Source organism: Sabethes cyaneus, chromosome 3 (genome assembly GCF_943734655.1).
Source record: "Sabethes cyaneus chromosome 3, idSabCyanKW18_F2, whole genome shotgun sequence".
NCBI lineage: Eukaryota > Metazoa > Arthropoda > Insecta > Diptera > Culicidae > Sabethes > Sabethes cyaneus.
The window spans coordinates 146,048,510-146,068,725 of record NC_071355.1 but is presented as its reverse complement, the minus strand read 5'-3'; the positions used below and the strand labels follow the sequence as shown (position 1 = coordinate 146,068,725).

Genomic DNA, 20,216 nt, shown 5'->3' with positions numbered 1-20,216 from the left:
TTAACTCTTTTCTGCTAGTTTTTAGACAACAGCGACAGGGAAAGCAAGCCTAGGATTAACGAAGAATGGAAGAACATATAACGGCGACCAAAGTATTACCGGAACTTGTGATAAAAAGTGCGAAACAGCAATCATTAAAGTAATTTAGAATAATGAGAGCAGCAATCATGTAACCTTTATTACTTGGGGGCTAGCAATATGATTCATGTTGAACATAAGTTGCAATAAGTCTAAATTTTTACCATATCTTCTATCTGCTAGACACAAATATTATCTTAAAATCTTTCTGATATGCTTTGCACTACACCAACAGAAATTATTGAGGAGTCTTCAACATCTACAGAGCAATACAGATATCGTTTTCCTGCAAGCCGCAAATACTGTTGATAGAACAGTCAATTGGAATTTATTAAACTAGTTCGACAACCCATAAAGATCACTCATTCTGGCAATTATAGGACCCGATCTATTCTTATAAACATAGGTGTAACTTATATCCCAGCACTAGTGTAGTATTCGACGCATAAGTTAGAATCAACAGTTTTGCGTACATATTTAAATAAAGAAAAACCATGACAATGAAAAAAACTCCCGAACTCATAGCGTTTCTTTTGTACCTTCGATAATTTCCAGCATTTGCTCACAATGCTCTCGATCTTTAACGTCGGCTAGGATGTACTTGAGAAAATACAGTAAACTATTGTACTCGTTCATCAGCACGTTTCGCTCTTCTTCGATGTACTTTGACGATTCCCATTCTGAAAAAAAAATATTATTGTTCACATGGTTTGTTAATTTTCGATACTCTAAAAACAAACAGAGCGAAAGATTTCTTATTAATTTACAATTAAATAATAGAATTTTTCCAGTTTTGTATATTCTTCAAACGAATGCAATTTTAAATTAATTTGAATTGAATTAAAATGATGTCACATCAGCTGTTGAAGTTAAATAATTGACCAAATTAAGTGATTTAGTCTTATAAATTACGCGAAAAAACATCCAACCTTGAAACGGCATGACATCAACTGCATCTGAGCTAGATTGATGATTTTATGTCGCGTAATTGCAAAATAAAGACAAACTAAGCAGCAAAATACGAGTCTGTAACATAACATTTTGATTTGCTTGTAATTATATCGTTAACATACCAACGGAAAAGTTAAATCCTAATACCTACTAACTCCGAGCGTACAAAGAAATATCTAATAGCGCGAAGTAAATCAAACATTGATGTCATTTTTATAATGACTTTTACTGCATTAAAAACAAAAGAATGTACGTCCAACATAACACTACATTTTAATCAAGCGGACTAAGCTCTTTAGTAACTAATATTGTGGAGAGCAGCTGAAATTTGTGCATTTATGCAGCATTAAAATTCATAATTTTGAAAGCTTTCGTACTGGGTCATTGCCAAGCATTTTAAAACCTATATTTCATGGTTAAAATTTAATTTTAAATTAAACAGTAATTTATTTTTAGTAATAAAAACTTACTGTGATTAGCATCGGCGGGCAATGTGTCCAGGTAAATATCCATCATTTTCTTCGAATGGGCCACCATTTTCGTGTACTCTCGTTGTGTTTTTATCCGTACCTCACACAGCTCGGTATGCATTTGTGCTTGGGTCTTTTTCTTAATACTCAAGCTACCGTCCGAGCTTGCTTCTTCCTCCGGCAGTGGCATCGTTTCGATGCGAGCTTTTAAATTATCGATAAATCCTCGATACTGAATGTCCACATAGTCACTGTAGTTCTTTAGCAAGTCTTCAAAACGAGTTACTCCCAAACTGCACAGGAGATCGTTGTTTTTCCTCTGACGCTTCTGGCCATTATTCAGCGGAAGCGAAGAGTTCTGCGTTGCGAACAGGTCCTTCATGTTATCGGTGGACTGACCGTGCGTGTCGTAAAAGGTATTGTCCAACAGTTGGAGAGAAATTTCCGTAAGCATAAAGTTGAGATTCATTTTGCACTAGATTTATCGAAAACACTACGAAAACTATGGTAAAAGAGCTTACAAAACCGCAATCTTTTGCTGATTACGAATACAAAACAAAGAAGCCATCAGTATTTTGACAGAAAGAAAATCTTCATTTTCAAAACAAAGTCGTTTTCCGATTTTCCTACACAGAAAACATAAAGATCTACATGTACGTAATTTTTACTCATTCGCACATTTGTGCCGAATCCCCATAAAAATCCCTCCTACCTTTTTCCTAACCAGCTTTTCACGACCCGGGCCCAACGCGATTGCAACCCGAGTAACAATTTCAGGCTGATCAAACGCTTTTATAGCTGATTTTATTCAACCTGTGGCTGAACTATGGTTTAGGCACAGACAAACAGACATAACTCTTGAAAGAAAAATCAACAAAAATTATCGTACCCAAGATCGTACCTCATCACACTAGCACTATCTTTGATCGACATTCCCAAATATCAAATAGTAACAGGAGTATCCCGTAAACTAGCAAGTATTTTTTACGGGGCATTCCACTTCTTTCGTTAAAAAGCGCCATTTTGACCAAAACGGAGACATTCCCTACTAACAAGGAAACATCACTATCGGTCACAGGCTTAGAGCTTAACCATATAAACCATAGTCACAGATAAACAGACATAACACTCGTTTTCCATTCATCGTACCGATAAAACCGTCATTTCAAATTTGGACTTAGTTGGGAATGTCTCCGTTTTGGTCAAAGTGGCGCTTTTTGACGAAAGAAGGGGAATTCCCCATAAAAAATACTTGCTACTTCGAGGGACACCCATATTGCTATTTGATATTTGGGAATGTCGATCATAGATGGTGCTAGTGTTCAGGCTAAATGTGAGGTACGATAATTTTTGTTGATTTTTCTTCCAAGAGTTATGTCTGTTTGTCTGTGCCATAGTGTAGTCCTGTCGATCCAGAACATCACTGCACTGTTCGTATAGGTGTAGCCTATGGAACTTTTTTGAGAAAACTTAACTTGAAATTTGTATGAGAATGTGACTCAATGGAGGCGCATGGTACATGAATATCCTACATACACCCTCAAGTAACAGAGCAAACAGAAAATTATATTGATTGAAAAAGGAGGATTTTATTATGCAACAAGCGTTTCTGAAATCACTTTTTTGTCCACCTGGAAGTGTTATTAAACTTTTCTCCTCGTTACACTACACTTTCCATGTTATTTTTTTTTCACTAAACGTAGTTTAGTTAGACTGCACAGAACTGTGACCAAATTGCGACATGCTGAAGTCACTGTCGTAAGAAAGAGAAAGAGCAACAACAGCAATTGGTGTTAGAGTAAATAATCCAGATTTGACTGGCAGGCACAATATCAATTTAAATAATCTCTGACTTAAAGCATTAGTTGTATTTGTAATAAATCGGAGTTTATCGCCGCAATTTGAACCAGGAAGCTTACATTTTACAACGCCTTTCTATCCCGATGTTCGAGTACATCATTAGAGCAGTCTAGCTCACAATGACAACGTCTCAAAAACCAAAAAAATCGTACAAGATTCTTTTTCCTCGCGGATGGCGTTTCCTAACGGATGCAATCCACCGACCAGAAGGCTTTTGATAAGTTAATTCATGAAATTTCGATTGCCAAACTCGACAGGATGGGACTTGGAGGCATCCTACTGCTCTAGCTGAAGTCCTATTTGGCTTAGCTGAAGTCCTATTTGGCTGATCGGTATCTGGATGTTAAAATCGGAAGATCAATATCCAGCGAGCTTATTGTTACATCCAGTATTCCACAAGGCTCATATTCGTGCTATACTTCAACAACAGAGAACCAGGGGGCTGATATGACGTCACATTTTCGTTGCTCACATGAAAAAGGCGGCAAACGCAAAGCGATCTCACAAAACGAATTTAACTAACCATTTTCACAGTTACATGTATTTCGCATCAATTGCCTGCCTAACATTAGCTATGTGATGCTAAAACCTTGGCTAAAATCAAACTAAAACTAAGAAAATTTAACAATTTACACATCCGACTCGGTTGTCAGCTTGAGCCCATCTATGAAGCTGTCAGCTTGGGCCCGCTCTATGTTGGCTACGTTTTTTTGTACAGGTTGGTATTGGAAGTGTCATTCCCGTGCAGAGAACAGACTACCAGGTAATTGACAAAAAGTGTGTAAAAGGTTTTTATGTAATCTACGAGTAATCCTTCAATAGAGCACCCCTCGAGCAGTAAATGGCCAACTAAATCTTGATGTCGCTGCCATCGCCGCTATGTAACTCCAGCACAAAGAAATATTGATAAAGGTACATGGATATTTTTTTATGCGTTTGGCAAACTATTTCTGGAGGGCACTACCAACAGATTTTACACACCAAAAATCGATTGCTTCCTTCGAGCCTGTTAATCTGTTCTCTGTGCTTCAACGATGTAAACTTTCCACTACGAGGACTCAGGCTTCAGCAAAGGGATGATCTTAAAATCTATCTCGCGGTCAATAAAGTAGAAGACGTCGTTTCCCGAAAACGAAACGATCTCAACGGCGTTGATCGGTTAGAGAAAATACAACGCAAATTAATTCGATTCGCCCTCCAAGATACCAAGATACGAAGCGTGCCTGATGCTAATTGGACTGGACACCGTAGCAACCAGGAGAAATCTGTGCCGAGCAATCCTTGTAGCTGATATTTTGTTCTGTTACTTGACCGTGTATGTAGGATATTCACGTACCATGCGCCTCCATTGAGTCACATTCTCATACAAATTTCAAGTTAAGTTTTCTCAAAAAAGTTCCATAGACTACACCTATACGAGCAGTGCAGTGATGTTCTGGATCGACAGGACTACATTATGGTGTATATGGTTAAGCTCTAAGCCTGTGACCGATAGTGATGTTTCCTTGTAAGTCCAACTTTGAAATGACTGTTTAATTCTTGTGAAGAATGGAAAACGAGTGTTATGTCTGTTTATCTCTGGTTTAGGTTAAGAAGTAAGAACCTTTTTTAGCTCCTAAACATCTAAATCTGGTGATTTTATCAAGTTTCGAGCTTGTTAATAGCTGCTTTTAAGGCTGCAATGAAGTTTAATTTTGCGCACTTTTAAACAACCAGTTTGCACAATGCTGTCAATTTTATTTTTAGAACGAGAAATAATTAGGGTACCGTCAGGGTGCAAGCGACATGCGACGCGACGCGACATTTCTTGCTGTAGTCATACGCGCAGCCCTTTTTCGCCCGAAGCAGGACTGTGCATTTAGCAATGTGTCGCGTCGCTGTCGCGTTTAGTCTGTACGGGGCCTTCCCAAGTAACCAGAAAGCACTAAACACTAGCCCTTGGACAACATCCCAGGTAACCAATAAGCATTTCCAATGCAATTTAAATGCAAGCCAATAAGCATTTAAGTTGCCTTAAATGCTACTCAAATGCTATTTTGGCAAAATATGCGGCTACTTTACTGCTAACCCTCTTATAGTGCTGACAATGCTTATTTGCAGCTAGTTACTGACAAAAAGAATTTGAATAGAATTGTGGATGCCAATTTACAACAGTTATGCAGTCAAAAAGCTGATAAACAGCAACCTGCAGTATAAAACGCCAGGGATGCTAATAAACGATTGATTTACTGCTTATACTAATGCTTATTGGTTACCTGGGATTGTATAAGCATACAGAACTATGATTAAAAGCATATTTTTCTTTATATACTTCTGTAGAACTCACATAATGCTAAAAAGGCGAAATAGCGGGTTGTTAAAATGCTACGCCACAAGCATCCAATAAGCATTATCAGTGTTTGTTTGAGGCTTAAACGAAACGTCATTTTATCTACATTGTCGACGTATCGAAAAAGTATCGACGGCATATCGTTTGCTTGTTATGGTAAATAAAAATAGATTCGGTCGGGATTTAAAAAAATAAAAAAGCAAGCGATTTTTTTGTGAAGCATCTCAAGGGGAGCAGGAGTATACAGAACCATTTTTGGAAATGCTGAATAATCTTACCACCTAGACAGGGCTCGAACCGGGAGTTAGTCATGCAACCTCATTCGTTTCCTTGCACCTTTGCTATCTAAACCATAGCGGATGTGATTGAGTGAGGTGAAATTAGTCGTATTTAAATCTTGGTGATATTCCCTCTCATATCATAGCTACTTATCCTGCATTACCAATAGGATAGAAAAAGACGGCAACCGTCAGATGGAAGAGGGCACAAATAGTGGCCGCAGAATAGCAAAATAAGAAGTCAAGTACAAGCCGTTCATCAACGCTTACGGCTCGTTTTAATGCTAGTCAATTGCATTGCATTATATTGTTACGTTAGATGCGCATATATTGCTTTCTTTAATGCTGATTTACGTTAATGCTTCTATGCATCAACAATGTTAATATACGTTTTATAAGCATTAAGATTGCTAATATACAAAAGTTTGGCACTTGGGATGCAGAATTATTTCCAATACACGGTTTTAGATTAATGCTTATGGTTACTTGGGTTAGGCAATTTCCAGTCACTTAATCAACGTCTCATCAATCTTTATGCAGCAAAACAAAAATCTATTTTTAAATTTAAAAAAAAATGGAACGCGATATTTTTATTTTGCCGTGAACATTGTCGAACGTGATATTTTTAATTTCGAATAACTTTAATTCGTATAAAAGAGCTAATTAAAAATGCATGTGTTTTTTAAGGGGTTGGACACTCAGCACATTGTGCCGCGGCACTCCAGAGATATCACGCGATACACCTCCAGTTCAATTTTACATATGAAATGGGTGCACTACCAGTTGTCAAAATCATCTCGCACGGTTGCCAGATCTATCAGATTAAAACGAATTTAACAAATCTTGCAGTTCGACACATTCGGTACAGCAATGGCACAGTTCGGCTCGTTTCAAGTCGCGGTTGTGCCGAGTGACCGACCCCTTGGTGTTTTTTCGGGTTCAATTCCCGTCGAGTTTCAATTCAATTGCTTTCAGCCGAATTGCGAAATTCAATGATCTGACAGTATGTGTACTGTGAGCCTATTGAAAACTTCATAGTAGTTTGTAAAACCACTTTAACACCTCTAAGCAGCCTTAAAGTAGTAGTAATAGTAGTAGTAGTAGTAGTAGTAGTAGTAGTAGTAGTAGTAGTAGTAGTAGTAGTAGTAGTAGTAGTAGTAGTAGTAGTAGTAGTAGTAGTAGTAGTAGTAGTAGTAGTAGTAGTAGTAGTAGTAGTAGTAGTAGTAGTAGTAGTAGTAGTAGTAGTAGTAGTAGTAGTAGTAGTAGTAGTAGTAGTAGTAGTAGTAGTAGTAGTAGTAGTAGTAGTAGTAGTAGTAGTAGTAGTAGTAGTAGTAGTAGTAGTAGTAGTAGTAGTAGTAGTAGTAGTAGTAGTAGTAGTAGTAGTAGTAGTAGTAGTAGTAGTAGTAGTAGTAGTAGTAGTAGTAGTAGTAGTAGTAGTAGTAGTAGTAGTAGTAGTAGTAGTAGTAGTAGTAGTAGTAGTAGTAGTAGTAGTAGTAGTAGTAGTAGTAGTAGTAGTAGTAGTAGTAGTAGTAGCAGTAGTAGTAGTAGTAGTAGTAGTAGTAGTAGTAGTAGTAGTAGTAGTAGTAGTAGTAGTAGTAGTAGTAGTAGTAGTAGTAGTAGTAGTAGTAGTAGTAGTAGTAGTAGTAGTAGTAGTAGTAGTAGTAGTAGTAGTAGTAGTAGTAGTAGTAGTAGTAGTAGTAGTAGTAGTAGTAGTAGTAGTAGTAGTAGTAGTAGTAGTAGTAGTAGTAGTAGTAGTAGTAGTAGTAGTAGTAGTAGTAGTAGTTGTTGTTGTTGTTGTTGTTGTTGTTGTTGTTGTTGTTGTTGTTGTTGTTGTTGTTGTTGTTGTTGTTGTTGTTGTTGTTGTTGTTGTTGTTGTTGTTGTTGTTGTTGTTGTTGTTGTTGTTGTTGTTGTTGTTGTTGTTGTTGTTGTTGTTGTTGTTGTTGTTGTTGTTGTTGTTGTTGTTGTTGTTGTTGTTGTTGTTGTTGTTGTTGTTGTTGTTGTTGTTGTTGTTGTTGTTGTTGTTGTTGTTGTTGTTGTTGTTGTTGTTGTTGTTGTTGTTGTTGTTGTTGTTGTTGTTGTTGTTGTTGTTGTTGTTGTTGTTGTACTAGTAGAAAGCTGAGTTGAAAGCCTCTACTCTACACCTTAACACCTTTAAGCAGCTGTAAAACGGTTTGATGCTTGAGCCTATCTAGAAGCGGATTGTTTAGCAGAAACATGGTTATTTATTTCTTATTGCAGGCTGCAGTGAAACGACTAAACGCACAGTAACTGCAAGGAAATAGCCAAAGATCTGCAATTAGTGTTGCAATCTAATTAGAGTCATTGCACCCAGATAACACAAAATCGTAATAGAAAGTTCACATTAAATCGTTTTCATGTCAATTTCACATTCGAATTGTATAATGATTAGAGTATGTCAAATCGAAGTGAATAATAAGTTGTTTTGCAGTCGTGCGTGTCTTCATATACAATTCATGACTGTGAATTATAAAGCAGGATAGACAATTGCAATATTTGATTATATCTTAATCATATATTCAGGAGTATTTAGTTGCGTGTTATAAAAACTGCGCAAAATAGAATTACAAATAGTTGTCAAAATTTTCGCACGTATATCGCCTCCACTTTGGTACATATATGTTCTTATATGGCGTGAAATATAACTTTTTCGTTCAGATATGATTTCGTATACCTCAGTTGCAATCGAGATATACAAACCAAATGGTTTACTGGGCAGTGCTTCGTAATAGAAAATATTATCAGTCGTTTTTCTTCTTCAAACAATATCAATCAAATTGTTTCCATGCTATTTTCTATTTTCAGAATATTTTTAGCAAAAATTGTGTGATAAAATTTAAAAATATCACGTGTTATGCTGCAAGCTTGTTTGTTACATTAATGCAATTTTTTATTCCAAAGTGTTTCGAAACTTTAGCATTACCAACGGGGTGCAAATTAAAAAGTGTTCAGATTAAAAGCGGTCAAACGAACGGGGGTACACGGTAAGAGGATTTTTCTTGCAATCTGCAATAGAGCTTGCTAATCTGCAGTTGTGTTGGTGGTTTGTTTTCCCCCAGTTTGAAAAACGTCATGGAAAAACCAACAGCAGCAGCAACAAATCGCGTGTACGTATACGCGGGATAGTGTGCGTACGGTAGCTGTCAGCAATCTCAATATTCCAAGCAATAAATGCGCCGAAGAGACCGAAACGATTTAAGCTAAAATGGCACTTTTATGAGCGTTTGCGCACTTATTTATTGGACTATTTTTCTTGCAATTGACAATATGAAGAAAATTTAATGGTTACTCGGGTTGTGTCACCCTGTTTCAGTTATTTTAATTTTTTTTTACATTCTTCAATTTAAACGTGTACGATATTCGACGTTTCGTTTTTGTTTTGGCTATTTTCTTGCTTATTTTTGTTTTCTTTTAGGATTTCCTCGATTTCCTTCACATTCACATCCTGGTATTGTTTATAATAATCGGTATCGGATTCATTTTCTTAGGCTCCATCCCTATAGATATACGTTATTCTGTGGCCAGTGCCGTAATATTTAATATTATTTCAACGTAGCATTGTTTGTTTATAATAAAAATGAGCGACTCGACTCGTGAGGATCAGAAAAGATGTGCCGATGCGGATTCTGAAGAAGAGGAAGAGTGGATAGGACCAATGCCAACCGCAGCAGCTCCACCGAAGAAACGAAAAGGTAACGGCACTGTGTTAGATAATTTTTAAACTATCTTATTTATTATTGTGCTCTATAGTTTTAGAGTATGAAAAGCTGTTTCTGAATAATTTGCCATCAACCGAATGCTATGAAAAATCATTCATGCATCGGGACACTATTACGCATCTGGTTGTAACGAAAACGGATTTTATTATAACCGTGAGTGTGGATGGACATGTCAAATTCTGGAAAAAGATGGAACACGGAATTGAATTCGTCAAACATTTTCGAAGTCATTTGGCTCCCATTAATGCACTTGCTACTAACTCTACTGGGTCGTATCTTTGCACAGCTTCCGTGGATAAAAACATTAAAGTGTTTGACGTGATCAACTTTGATATGATCAATATGTTGAAACTAGAATACGTTCCTTACCGGGCTGAGTGGATTCACAATACCGGTGATGCAATTAGCTATCTTGCAGTGTAAATCGATGGGGCTGTAATTATTGAAACGCATAATTACTATTTCTATCTCTTGCAGAGCGGATCAAGATTCCAACAAAATTTACGTGTACGATGGAAAGGGTACCAGCACTCCGCTGCATGTCCTAGAGAAACTGCATACAAAGCCAGTAGTACTCATCAAGTATAATCCCATTTACGAATTCTCTATCTCGATAGATAAAGCTGGTATACTAGAATACTGGTTAGGACCGAGAAATGATTTTAAATTTCCTTCCAAAGTTGTTAACTTTGAATCCAAACTCGATACAAGTAAGTCTGCTTTTACATGGTGCTTGCTGAGAATAATAAAAACGGTTCCTTTTGTCAGGTTTGTATGAGTTTGCCAAAAACAAAACGATGGTTATTTCGTTGGCATTTTCACCGGATGGTAGAAAATTTGCAACCGTCTCTGCAGACAGGAAAGTGCGCGTATTTGGCAGCCTGAGCGGAAAATTGCTTCGCGTGTATGACGAAAGTCTTGCACGGTACAGTGAGAGCCAGCAGCTCTCACAAGCCCTTTCCAATATGGAGTTTGGACGGCGGATGGCAAATGAACGAGATTTGGAGAAATCCGATTCTTTCAATTTAATGAATATAACGTTCGATTACAGCGGACATTTCATTATGTATCCTACAATGCTGGGTATTAAATTGGTGAATGTTGATACAAATAAATGTGTGAAAATTATTGGCAAAAATGACAACTTGAGACCGCTTCATTTGGCCTTGTTTCAGGTAGAGTTGGAATAATATTTACATTTTAAGTTACTAATTATGCTGCTGATTTTAGGGTCGAGTGAAAAATTCCAAGGCAGCAATAACGTTAGAACAAGAAGCATCGGATAATCCAGCGCTGCAGTCTACGGTAAACGATCCTACGTTATTCTGCACTGCTTACAAGTAAGTACATATCGACAAAATCTGAAACTATATGACTAACGCTATGCTTTTTATTGTAGAAAACAACGTTTCTATCTATATAGTCGACGGTTACCATCAGATTTGCAAGACATTGATCGCGATGTGTTTAACGAAAAACCTTCTAAGGAAGACATCATCTCTGTTACCGAAGGTCAAGGTAAGAATGCTATATTTTTCATAGTTTTTAAAGTTGATTTAGGCATTAATTAATTAATACAAACTACAATGCTTTCCATATCTAAAGGAGAAGGTATTTTCAAATTAACTAAGCAAATACTGTTTCAACTTTTTATCGCTTGTTAATCGCCTTTTTTGTCGTTTATTAGGACCCCAAAAGATATACGATCACGCCGTCATTCACACCACGATGGGAGACATCCACATGCGCCTATTTGGGAAGGAGTGTCCAAAGACGGTGGAGAATTTCTGCGTGCACAGCAAGAACGGCTACTACAATGGTCATATCTTCCATCGCGTCATAAAGGGTTTCATGATACAGACCGGAGACCCGACCGGGACGGGAACCGGTGGACAATCGATATGGGGCGGAGAATTTAAGGATGAATTTTGTTCGACCTTAAAGCACGATCGTCCGTACACGATTAGCATGGCAAATGCTGGTCCGAATACCAATGGCAGCCAGTTTTTTGTGACCGTTCTTCCGACGGTAGGTACCTAGCTAACTATTTGCGGTGTTAAATGATTGATTGGTATTATCATTTCTATTTTTAGCCCTGGTTGGATAACAAACATACCGTGTTTGGACGTGTGCATAAAGGAATGGAAGTGGTGCAGAATATATGCAATAGTAAAACAAACCCTAAAACTGACAAACCGTATGATGAAATTCGGATAATCTCAATCAATCTTTCATAGATAATAAAGATAGTGATATTGTCAGTAGTAAAAAAATTCCTCTTGCACGAATAAATTGTTATACTCGGTTGTACTCCGGAGGTTTTGCAAATAATTCAGGTGACTTTATCACTTCCTCATATTTCGGTGGTGGTCGCGATGCTTCATCTGAAATAATCATATTGTAAAAAAGAAATCATGGGCAATAAATGTATAAGAAACTTACAGTTTGGCGGCAATTGATCGGTATTTGCTGAGTTGTGATTGGATTCTCGAGGAGCTTGAGAACCATATACTGTGAACACGTAATATTGTTGGTTATCTGTAATATTCAATAAATTGATTAGATGAACTTTCAAGTGGATGTTTATTTACATACGGGTAGTAGCCGTCAATTGAGAATCTGTTCGTTCCCTTTGTGACGTAATTCCCTGCATTCCAAAGTAGTAAATTCGGCGCTTGAAATGGAAATAATGAATAAATTTTAAACTGATTTGCTTTAATTTGTTTTATAATTGTCTTGGAAACATTACAAATTGAATTTCCTTCACAACCTATCATTTATCGTGTCTAGACAACCAAATCGTTGAAAACGTTTCAAAAGAATGTTTTGGTCTGGAAAATCGAGTAAAGTAGGATGACGAATCTACTATTATTATCTATTATTGCCAGTGATTAGGTTGAAAATTCCGAACTTTCAGGTGCAAAAAATTAGAGTTGAAATTGAACTTGAAATCGGACATGACATAGGACATTAAATTAGGCTTGAGTTTGGACTAATTGGGACTTGAAGCACAGAACAGAAGTGGAGTAAGAAATCCAAATACGTACATGCTACTTTCTACAGATACTAGCGTAATTTTTCGAATTTTCAAATACCACTACGTAACAATTTAGGTATTGACCTAAAGCTTCAAAATTATCCTTGAAATCTGTTCTACGATACTCCGTTGGTTCCCGGCACGTACCGCCGGCAAGGAACTATTTTCTACAGGGCATTCACGCGCCCACCTGCCACCAGCGTAATTATCACTATTGTGGTACCCAAAAAATACACAATATATCTTCAAATATACCTTAACCAATAACCAAAACACCCCAACACATAACTATAATTCTGACATCTGAATTTTTTTTTCTGAAAATCAATTAGTTTTCGGTCTTTCAGAGTAGGGTCCCCCCTTAACCGAACGCTCTCAAACCGACGCAATTTATACCGATTTCTTTACCACCTTCGACGAAGTCAACCATTCCCAACAAACATTTTTGTTGAATAACAGCTTATCAAGCGCTTGTTTACTGGATATTAGCTGTATAATGGTTGAATAAACTGCTCTTCAAAAAACATTGCCGTTGTCAGCCAGAGAGCGAATGAGAATCTACCGTCAGAGAAAACATCAGCTGCGAAAAACCCCGCACACATTCATTAATTAAGACAGCAAACATATTGGCGGAATTTACATTTTTTCTTCGCGGGAATCGACATTTTCTTAACAAGAAAGTAGAAAGCGTGGGGACTCGGAATTTGCGGCACTTCTGGAGGATCTGCTGAAGGGTGAAGATTTGGTCCGTTGTAGACCGACCCTCTATGGAGCCGGCCTGGTAACTTCCCACAAATCTATTGGCTATTGGCGATAGTCGATGAAAGATGACTTGGGACAGCACTTTGTAGGCGGCATTCAGAATAGTGATTGCTCGGTAGTTCTCACAATCCAGCTTATCACCTTTCTTGTAGATAGGACAGATAACCCCGTCTTTCCACTCCTCCGGTAGTCGTTCCGTATCCTAAATCTTGACAATCAGTTGATGCAGACAGCTGGCCAACTTCCGCTACAATGCCATGCTTTCCCGCTGCTTTGTTGTTCTTCAGCCGCTGGATGGCTTCTTTAACTTCCCTTATCGATGGGGGTGGCACATCTTCGTTGCTTACTACACCAATGTGGGCACTTCCTCCACTATCATGGTCTTCCGCCTGCACGCCATTCAGGTGTTCATTATAGTGCTGCTTCCGATATGTGATTTGTGATTTGTTTTATTCGTCAAGCATTTGTAGACTACATACAATAATATTATTACAATGTTTACTTATATACTATACATTATTCCTATGGCTAAGTCGTAGTTTAATTTGGATTCTGGACATAGTGATGTCAATTCTTTCGCAATTTTGATTATAAAGGCGCATCATGTTATTGACTGGTCCATTTTTCGCATAATTGGTTTTATATGATTTTTCCATAAATATTTTTCTAGTTCTAAGGTTACGACTCGGCGCATAAAAGTTTAATTGAGCAAGCAAATCTGCGGACTGGATGCGTTGAGAGATAATGTCATTGATAAAGTAAAGCATTGCTTGTTCGCGACGTTCTTTAAGTGTTTGTATATGGATAAGCATGCAGCGCGCTTCATAAGATGGTAATGGAAATACTGTCCAGTTAAGTTTTCGAAGCGCGTATAGTAGAAATTGTTTCTGAACAGATTCAATGCGTCCTTCGTGTAACGCAGTCTGTGGGTGCCATACAATATTGCAATATTCCAGAATAGGTCTTACATATGTAATGTATAAAAGTTTTATTGTGTATGGGTCTTTGAAATTATGACTGAAGCGTTTGATAAAGCCCAGCATTCTATTTGCTTTGTTAATAATGGTATTGTAATGTTCTGTAAATGTTAGTTTTGAGTCTAAGATTACTCCTAGATCCCTTACAATTTTACATTTTGGTACAATATTATTTCCTAAGTATATGTCAATAGAGGGAGTTTGAATTTTCCTGCTAAATGCTATTGAGTTACATTTTTTTACATTGAGGTTTAGTAAAGATTTGTTGCACCAAGTGTTGAATACATTGACTTCATTCTGAAATACTGCGACGTCATGGGCATTTTTTATTTCCATATATATTTTCATGTCGTCTGCATATACAAGTACTTTTGAGTGGTTAAGTATGTAGGAAATGTCATTTACGTGCAAAATGAAAAGAAGTGGCCCTAAGTGGGAACCTTGGGGAACCCCAGAGGTGACTTGAATAGGGTCCGAGAGGGCATTTTGAAAGCGAACAATTTGTTTACGTTCCGTTAAATATGATTGAAGCCATTTCAAGAGCTTCGGTTCTATTCCAATTTTGCCTAATTTGAAGATTAATAATGGTATGTCTATTCTGTCAAATGCCTTACTAAAGTCCGTGTAAATAGCTTCTACGTGGTTGCCACTGTCCATTGCATTAAGAGTAAAAGCTACAAATTCCAGAAGATTTGAGGCAATAGAGCGGCCTTTAAAAAAGCCGTGTTGCTGACTTGTAATTTTGTGTTTTACTTGTTGAAAAATTTTTTCATTTATAATTGATTCAAATAGTTTAGGAATGCAAGAGATAATGGCAATTCCACGGTAGTTTCGGATGTCTGATTTTGTTCCTGATTTGAAGATAGGGACTAAATACGAAGATTTCCATATTTTCGGGAATTTTCCATTTTTCAGAGACATGTTAAATAGGCGTTGTAATGGTGTAGCAAGTTCTTCGGCCAGGTTTTTGAGAAATATGGGTGCTATTCCGTCAGGCCCCGGCCCTTTTGACGCATTCAAGCCTTTGAGTGCTTCAAATACGTCAATTTCTGATAGTTGAGAGACAGATATGTCGTTAGAAAATTCGGGGATAAATGAGAAATATTCTTGGTCGCGGTCTTCTTCAGTAAATGTTGTATATACTTCTTGAAAGAAATTTGCGAAAAGGTTGCAGATTTCATTAGTATTATTTCCAATAAGCCCGTCAAGTTTCATTTGGGATGGGAAATTACTGCTTTTCAATTTAGTATTTACATAGTTAAAGAAATTTTTTGGGCATGATTTGACTTCATTTTCGACTTTACTATTATATTCTTCATACGCGATTTTAGTGGCCGAGTTGAGTTCTTCGCTAATATTGAGATAATTATTCAAGTTAATGGTATTGTTTTCATTTTTGAATTTTTTGTGTGCTTTTTGTTTTCTATTTTTAAGATTTTTTAGATGTGGGTTGAACCACACAGGCCATTTACTATGTTTACTTCGTCTTCTTCTTTTCATTGGTACAGTTTCGTGTAAAAGGCACTTCAAGAAAAGGATGAATTTTTCTGTTTCATAGTCGACATTTCCTTCAGTACAAAACACATGTTGCCATTCTGTTGTACATAGTCTACGCTTAATTTCTATAAAATTTTCTTTGTTATATTCCGGCACTTCTTCATATTCCAAGTCAGTAGGGTAAGAGCTATTGTGTGTGAAAATTGAATATTCGATTGCTGTGTGAAATGCTTCATTCTTCCATAAGGGAGACAGTGAAGCATTTACAGCAAAGTCGTCTGTGCAGTTTGTAAAAAGTAAGTCCAAATAAACATTTTGACTATTTTTGACTGAATTTATTTGATGCAAGCCAAATTGTGAAATTTTGTCAAAAATGTAATGCAATGTTTCATTTTCGCCTACTAGGGTAGATGCTCCAGTAATGGAGGGATTATGTCGGTGGATAGTGTGTAAAGACAATTTGAACGCTCAATTTATCAGTTTCCAATTGAACTACATGATAATATGGTGCACCGTAATGTTGGCTTTAAATACCTACCAAAATTATACGATTCTGCTGGTTGATATATCTAAAATATTGCTTTTTCTGACATTAGTATGTGCTCCCAAAGTAGTGGTAATGTTCCTATAATAGTGGAAAATTTGCCTATAATAGTGGAATGTTGTTTACCGCCTTAGCAACGCTTGCAGTGAGCATGGGAGCAGGTGGATAACAGCGTAGGCTTGTTAAAATGCTATGGATTGTTACGAATTTCTTAAGCAATTCCACTTGATTGGTCCGCTGATAAGGAATTTGCAATTTTTGCTCCAACATCTTGAATTTTAACTGTGTGTCTTAGATAAAACTGTTAACAAATATATATTTAACAATATAAAACTGAAATTATCTCGAAATCCGCCAAAATTATGATATATTTCGAGTTTCCACCACTACTGGTGCTACCACAACTACTGGAGCATCTACCCTACTGGAAGCAAAATGGATTCATTGTCAATGTCTACAATGAAGTCCACATTGCGCTGATTGAAGTCGCCGTAAATATGTAGTTTTACTTCGGGTTCCATATTTGAAATAATGTCTTCTACTGCTTCGAAAAAGAGTTCATAAGACTGTTTATTAGCATGTTCGGGAGGAAAGTACACGGCTGAAAAAATGTGTACTTCGCCGTATATGGTTGCTTTGGCCCATATATTTTCAAATTCGATGTGCTTTCTAGTAATTATTTCTTCCGAAGTAAAGTCAGAGTTTATAGCTATGAGGACACCTCCTCCAGATTTTTTCTGACTTAAAGACAAATTACGGTCGTGCCGGAATACGTTAAATAGATTTCCAAAAATTTCTTCGCTTTTGACGCTTTCGTCCCAGCTACTTTCGGTTCCAAGAATGACTTTGAAAGAAGATGATATTACATTTTGATGAATTTCCTTCATTTTGGCTGGACTTTTCATGCGGTTGAAATTCTGGCAATACACAAGAATTTCAGCCGCATTCTGTTTTAGTGCAGAAGAAGTTTTTGGAAAATTATTACTACTTACATTTACGTTTACTAGCTCCAAAGAGCGCGTCGATAAAATTTCTTCTTCATTAGACTGGTCGTCGTCGTTTGGTGATTCAAATTCTTCCGTGTTGTGCGTCAATGGTAGAGAAAATTCGCGTTGTAAGATTTACGTGACGGTACAACGCTTGTCGAAAATTTATTGCTACTTTCGCGCAATTGCTGAAGGCGGTGAGTTCGTTCGCTTACTAAAAATTGTCTGTACGACTGCAAGTCAGCTTCTGCTTCCGGCGGTAAAAGTCCATATTCCTGGTAGACTTCTAGAAAGATGCGCTTTAGATGTTCGGGAGACGTCGGGAGTCCTTCGGATGCCAAAAGCATTCGAATGCTGGTTGATGTTAGTCCTTCTATACAGACTGACGGCTGCTGGTCTTTCATATATGCCAAGTACAGGCGGACGATTTTCATTATTTTTGGGTCGCGCAGTCTAGCTTTCAGAAAGCGTCCGTCGCCGTTTGTTGACTGCTGAGTTAGCCGGACTATAGGTGGACGCATTGGGTCGCATTCAAATAGACTGTCTTGAGGAGGTGCTGGAGCTGGGTGTGAGGTATTGTTATTGCTGGCGTTGTTATTTCCGTTTTCGTTCCACCTTTCGATCACCGCACGGTCCTCAGTTAAGATACCTCCATCTTTATCTCTGCACATTTTGGCCCGCGGCATAAAGCCTTTGCGAGATCCGTTGAGTCTCTGATAGAACTTCCGTGTGTCGTGAAAGTGGTACAGCTGTTCGAGTTCTTCGCACTCCTTCTCCTCTTGGTGGCGCTTCTTCTCCTTGAAGAGTCGGGTTTGCTGCCTCCGCTTCTGTTTGTATCGCTCCACATTCTGAAGGGTGGCTCTACGCAGCATTTGTATCCACGCTGCGTTCTTCTCAGCCAATATCTGCGGGCTTTCCTCGACAAACCATTCGTTACGTCGATTCGGTGCCACATGGCCTAGGACGTTCTCCGCTACGCTGTTAATGGCTGTTTTCACGGCATTTCAAAAGTCCTCAAGAGGGGCTTCATCCAGCTCACCCTCTTCCGGCAGCGCGGTTTCGAGAGATAGCGCGTAGTTTTCGGCGACCTCCGGTTGCTTCAGTCGCGCTAGATTATACCGTGGCAGGCGTAGGTATCGTATGTTGTTCACAACAGATAGTTTTTGACGTATCCTTACCATCACTAGGTAGTGATCCGAATCAATGTAAGCGCCCGGATAGGCTCTGACGTCGGTAATGTCTGAACAGTGCCGACCATCTATCAGAACGTGGTCGATTTGTGATTCTGTCTGGTTGGGTGATCTCCAGGTGTACCGATGGTAGAGGTTATGCTGGAAGAAGGTACTACGTATGGCCATGTTCTTGGAGGCGGCGAAGTCGACAAGTTTTAGGCCGTTTTCGTTCGTTTGCGGGTGAGCGCTGATCCGTCCAATCACCGGTTTGAATTCCTCCTCCTGACCAACCTGAGCATTACAGTCCCCGATGATAATTTTGACATGATGTCTTGGGCAGCGGTCGTATTCACGCTCCAACTGCGCGCAGAATTCGTCTTTGTCATCATCGGTACTCCCGAGGTGAGGGCTGCGCACCAGCATCAATCACGTAGCCAGAGGTGGGGGCCAGGAACCGTATCTTGGCTCCTAATACATTATATGCATATCTTACTGCTTATAAATATAATACATTACAATACAATTAATGTATTGTAGTTTTAAACGAAAAAATATGCATATAAAACAGTTAAAATCAAAATTGGGCCCCCGGGCCCCCCCTTCTGGCTACGTGGCTGACCAGCATACCTCCTGCAGCGCTACGATGTCGAACTTGCGGCTCTTCACTTCTTTAGAAAGCACGTGGGTACTTCCGAGAAAATTTAGAGACCGACAGTTCTATGTTCTTAATTTCCAATCGTTAGTCCGTTTTCGTCGCCTGGGTCTTTGCCGATTGTTCCGATTAGAGTTATTATTATTACTTACGGAGTCCTCTGCTTTGATTTTTTTAGTGGTTCAGGTTTGCAAAGCCCGCAACCAACCCTACAGTATCACCGGAGGGCTAATGAAGCTCGAAGGAGCCCTCCTCCCCTGTCAGCATACGACCTTGGTTCCCACCGGGGTTGGTTACCCGATCTCCACCGAGGTTGCTCGTATCTCGGCTGGTACTATGAGGAGGTAGGGGTAGGAGTTGCTGGGTAGGAAGCTGTGGACCACTGTGGGGTCTATTTTAAGCCCAGTGCACAAGGCACCGATGGTACGCATTACCCAGCCGTTTACCAGCCATCATTTTTGTGTTGATGTTGAATGGATTCGCATGTACTGGCTTTGTAAATTACTGAAGTATCATCCGCTAATAGTCTAATTTTTCCACGTAAATGCAGTCGCGAAAGATCGTTTACAAACAAATGGAATAGAATCGGACCTAGGTAACTGCCTTGGGGGACACCTGTTAACCGTTATGTGTGCGACAAAAAAACACCTTTAGCAGGGCGACAAGGGTACCCGGGTACCCAAAATTGATATTGTTATAACATCAACAGTTTTAAACCGATTTTGATGAGATAGGTGTCATTTGATTCGTTAATTTATCTAGTTTTGAATTATTTGGCTTTTTGGCCATTAAAAGACACACGGAGCTCGAAAATCCGGAATTCCGACAGAGTGTCCGCTGAGAGGTAGAGAACTGATTGTGTTGCAGGAAAATCAGTCATGCGGA

At 38.4% G+C, this 20,216-nt stretch overlaps 2 protein-coding genes across 3 annotated transcripts in view; one reads left to right on the top strand and one right to left on the bottom strand.

Annotated features, from left to right (window-relative positions):
- The window catches only part of LOC128742673 (uncharacterized), a 36,641-nt gene extending 34,600 nt beyond the window's left edge, over nucleotides 1-2,041 (bottom strand). The window contains exons 1-2 of one of the 2 annotated variants that reach the window (XM_053839102.1): nucleotides 1,500-2,041; nucleotides 618-758 (exon numbers count right to left, since the gene is read on the bottom strand). In XM_053839102.1, the coding sequence (XP_053695077.1) occupies nucleotides 618-758; nucleotides 1,500-1,968 (610 nt within the window). In that variant the 5' untranslated portion in view covers nucleotides 1,969-2,041. Of the gene's footprint in view, nucleotides 1-161; nucleotides 759-1,499 lie in introns of those variants that run through there. The other variant, XM_053839103.1, reaches the window with a different exon arrangement.
- Nucleotides 2,042-9,453: 7,412 nt separating this feature from the next.
- Nucleotides 9,454-12,056, top strand: LOC128744664 (peptidylprolyl isomerase domain and WD repeat-containing protein 1). Its single transcript, XM_053841829.1, has 8 exons — nucleotides 9,454-9,677; nucleotides 9,736-10,123; nucleotides 10,182-10,414; nucleotides 10,473-10,879; nucleotides 10,935-11,044; nucleotides 11,104-11,222; nucleotides 11,392-11,732; nucleotides 11,798-12,056. Exons 1-8 carry the CDS (start codon nucleotides 9,563-9,565, stop codon nucleotides 11,939-11,941), a joined length of 1,857 nt encoding a protein of 618 aa, XP_053697804.1. The 5' UTR covers nucleotides 9,454-9,562; the 3' UTR covers nucleotides 11,942-12,056.
- Nucleotides 12,057-20,216: the final 8,160 nt, after the last annotated feature.

Coding starts and splice junctions, on each gene's coding strand:
- LOC128744664 (XM_053841829.1), top strand. CDS start 9,563: ATGAGCGACTCGACTCGTGAGGATCAGAAAAGATGTGCCGATGCGGAT. Junction 10,124..10,181: donor GCAATTAGCTATCTTGCAGT/GTAAATCGATGG, acceptor TATCTCTTGCAG/AGCGGATCAAGATTCCAACA. Junction 11,045..11,103: donor TTATTCTGCACTGCTTACAA/GTAAGTACATAT, acceptor TTTTTATTGTAG/AAAACAACGTTTCTATCTAT.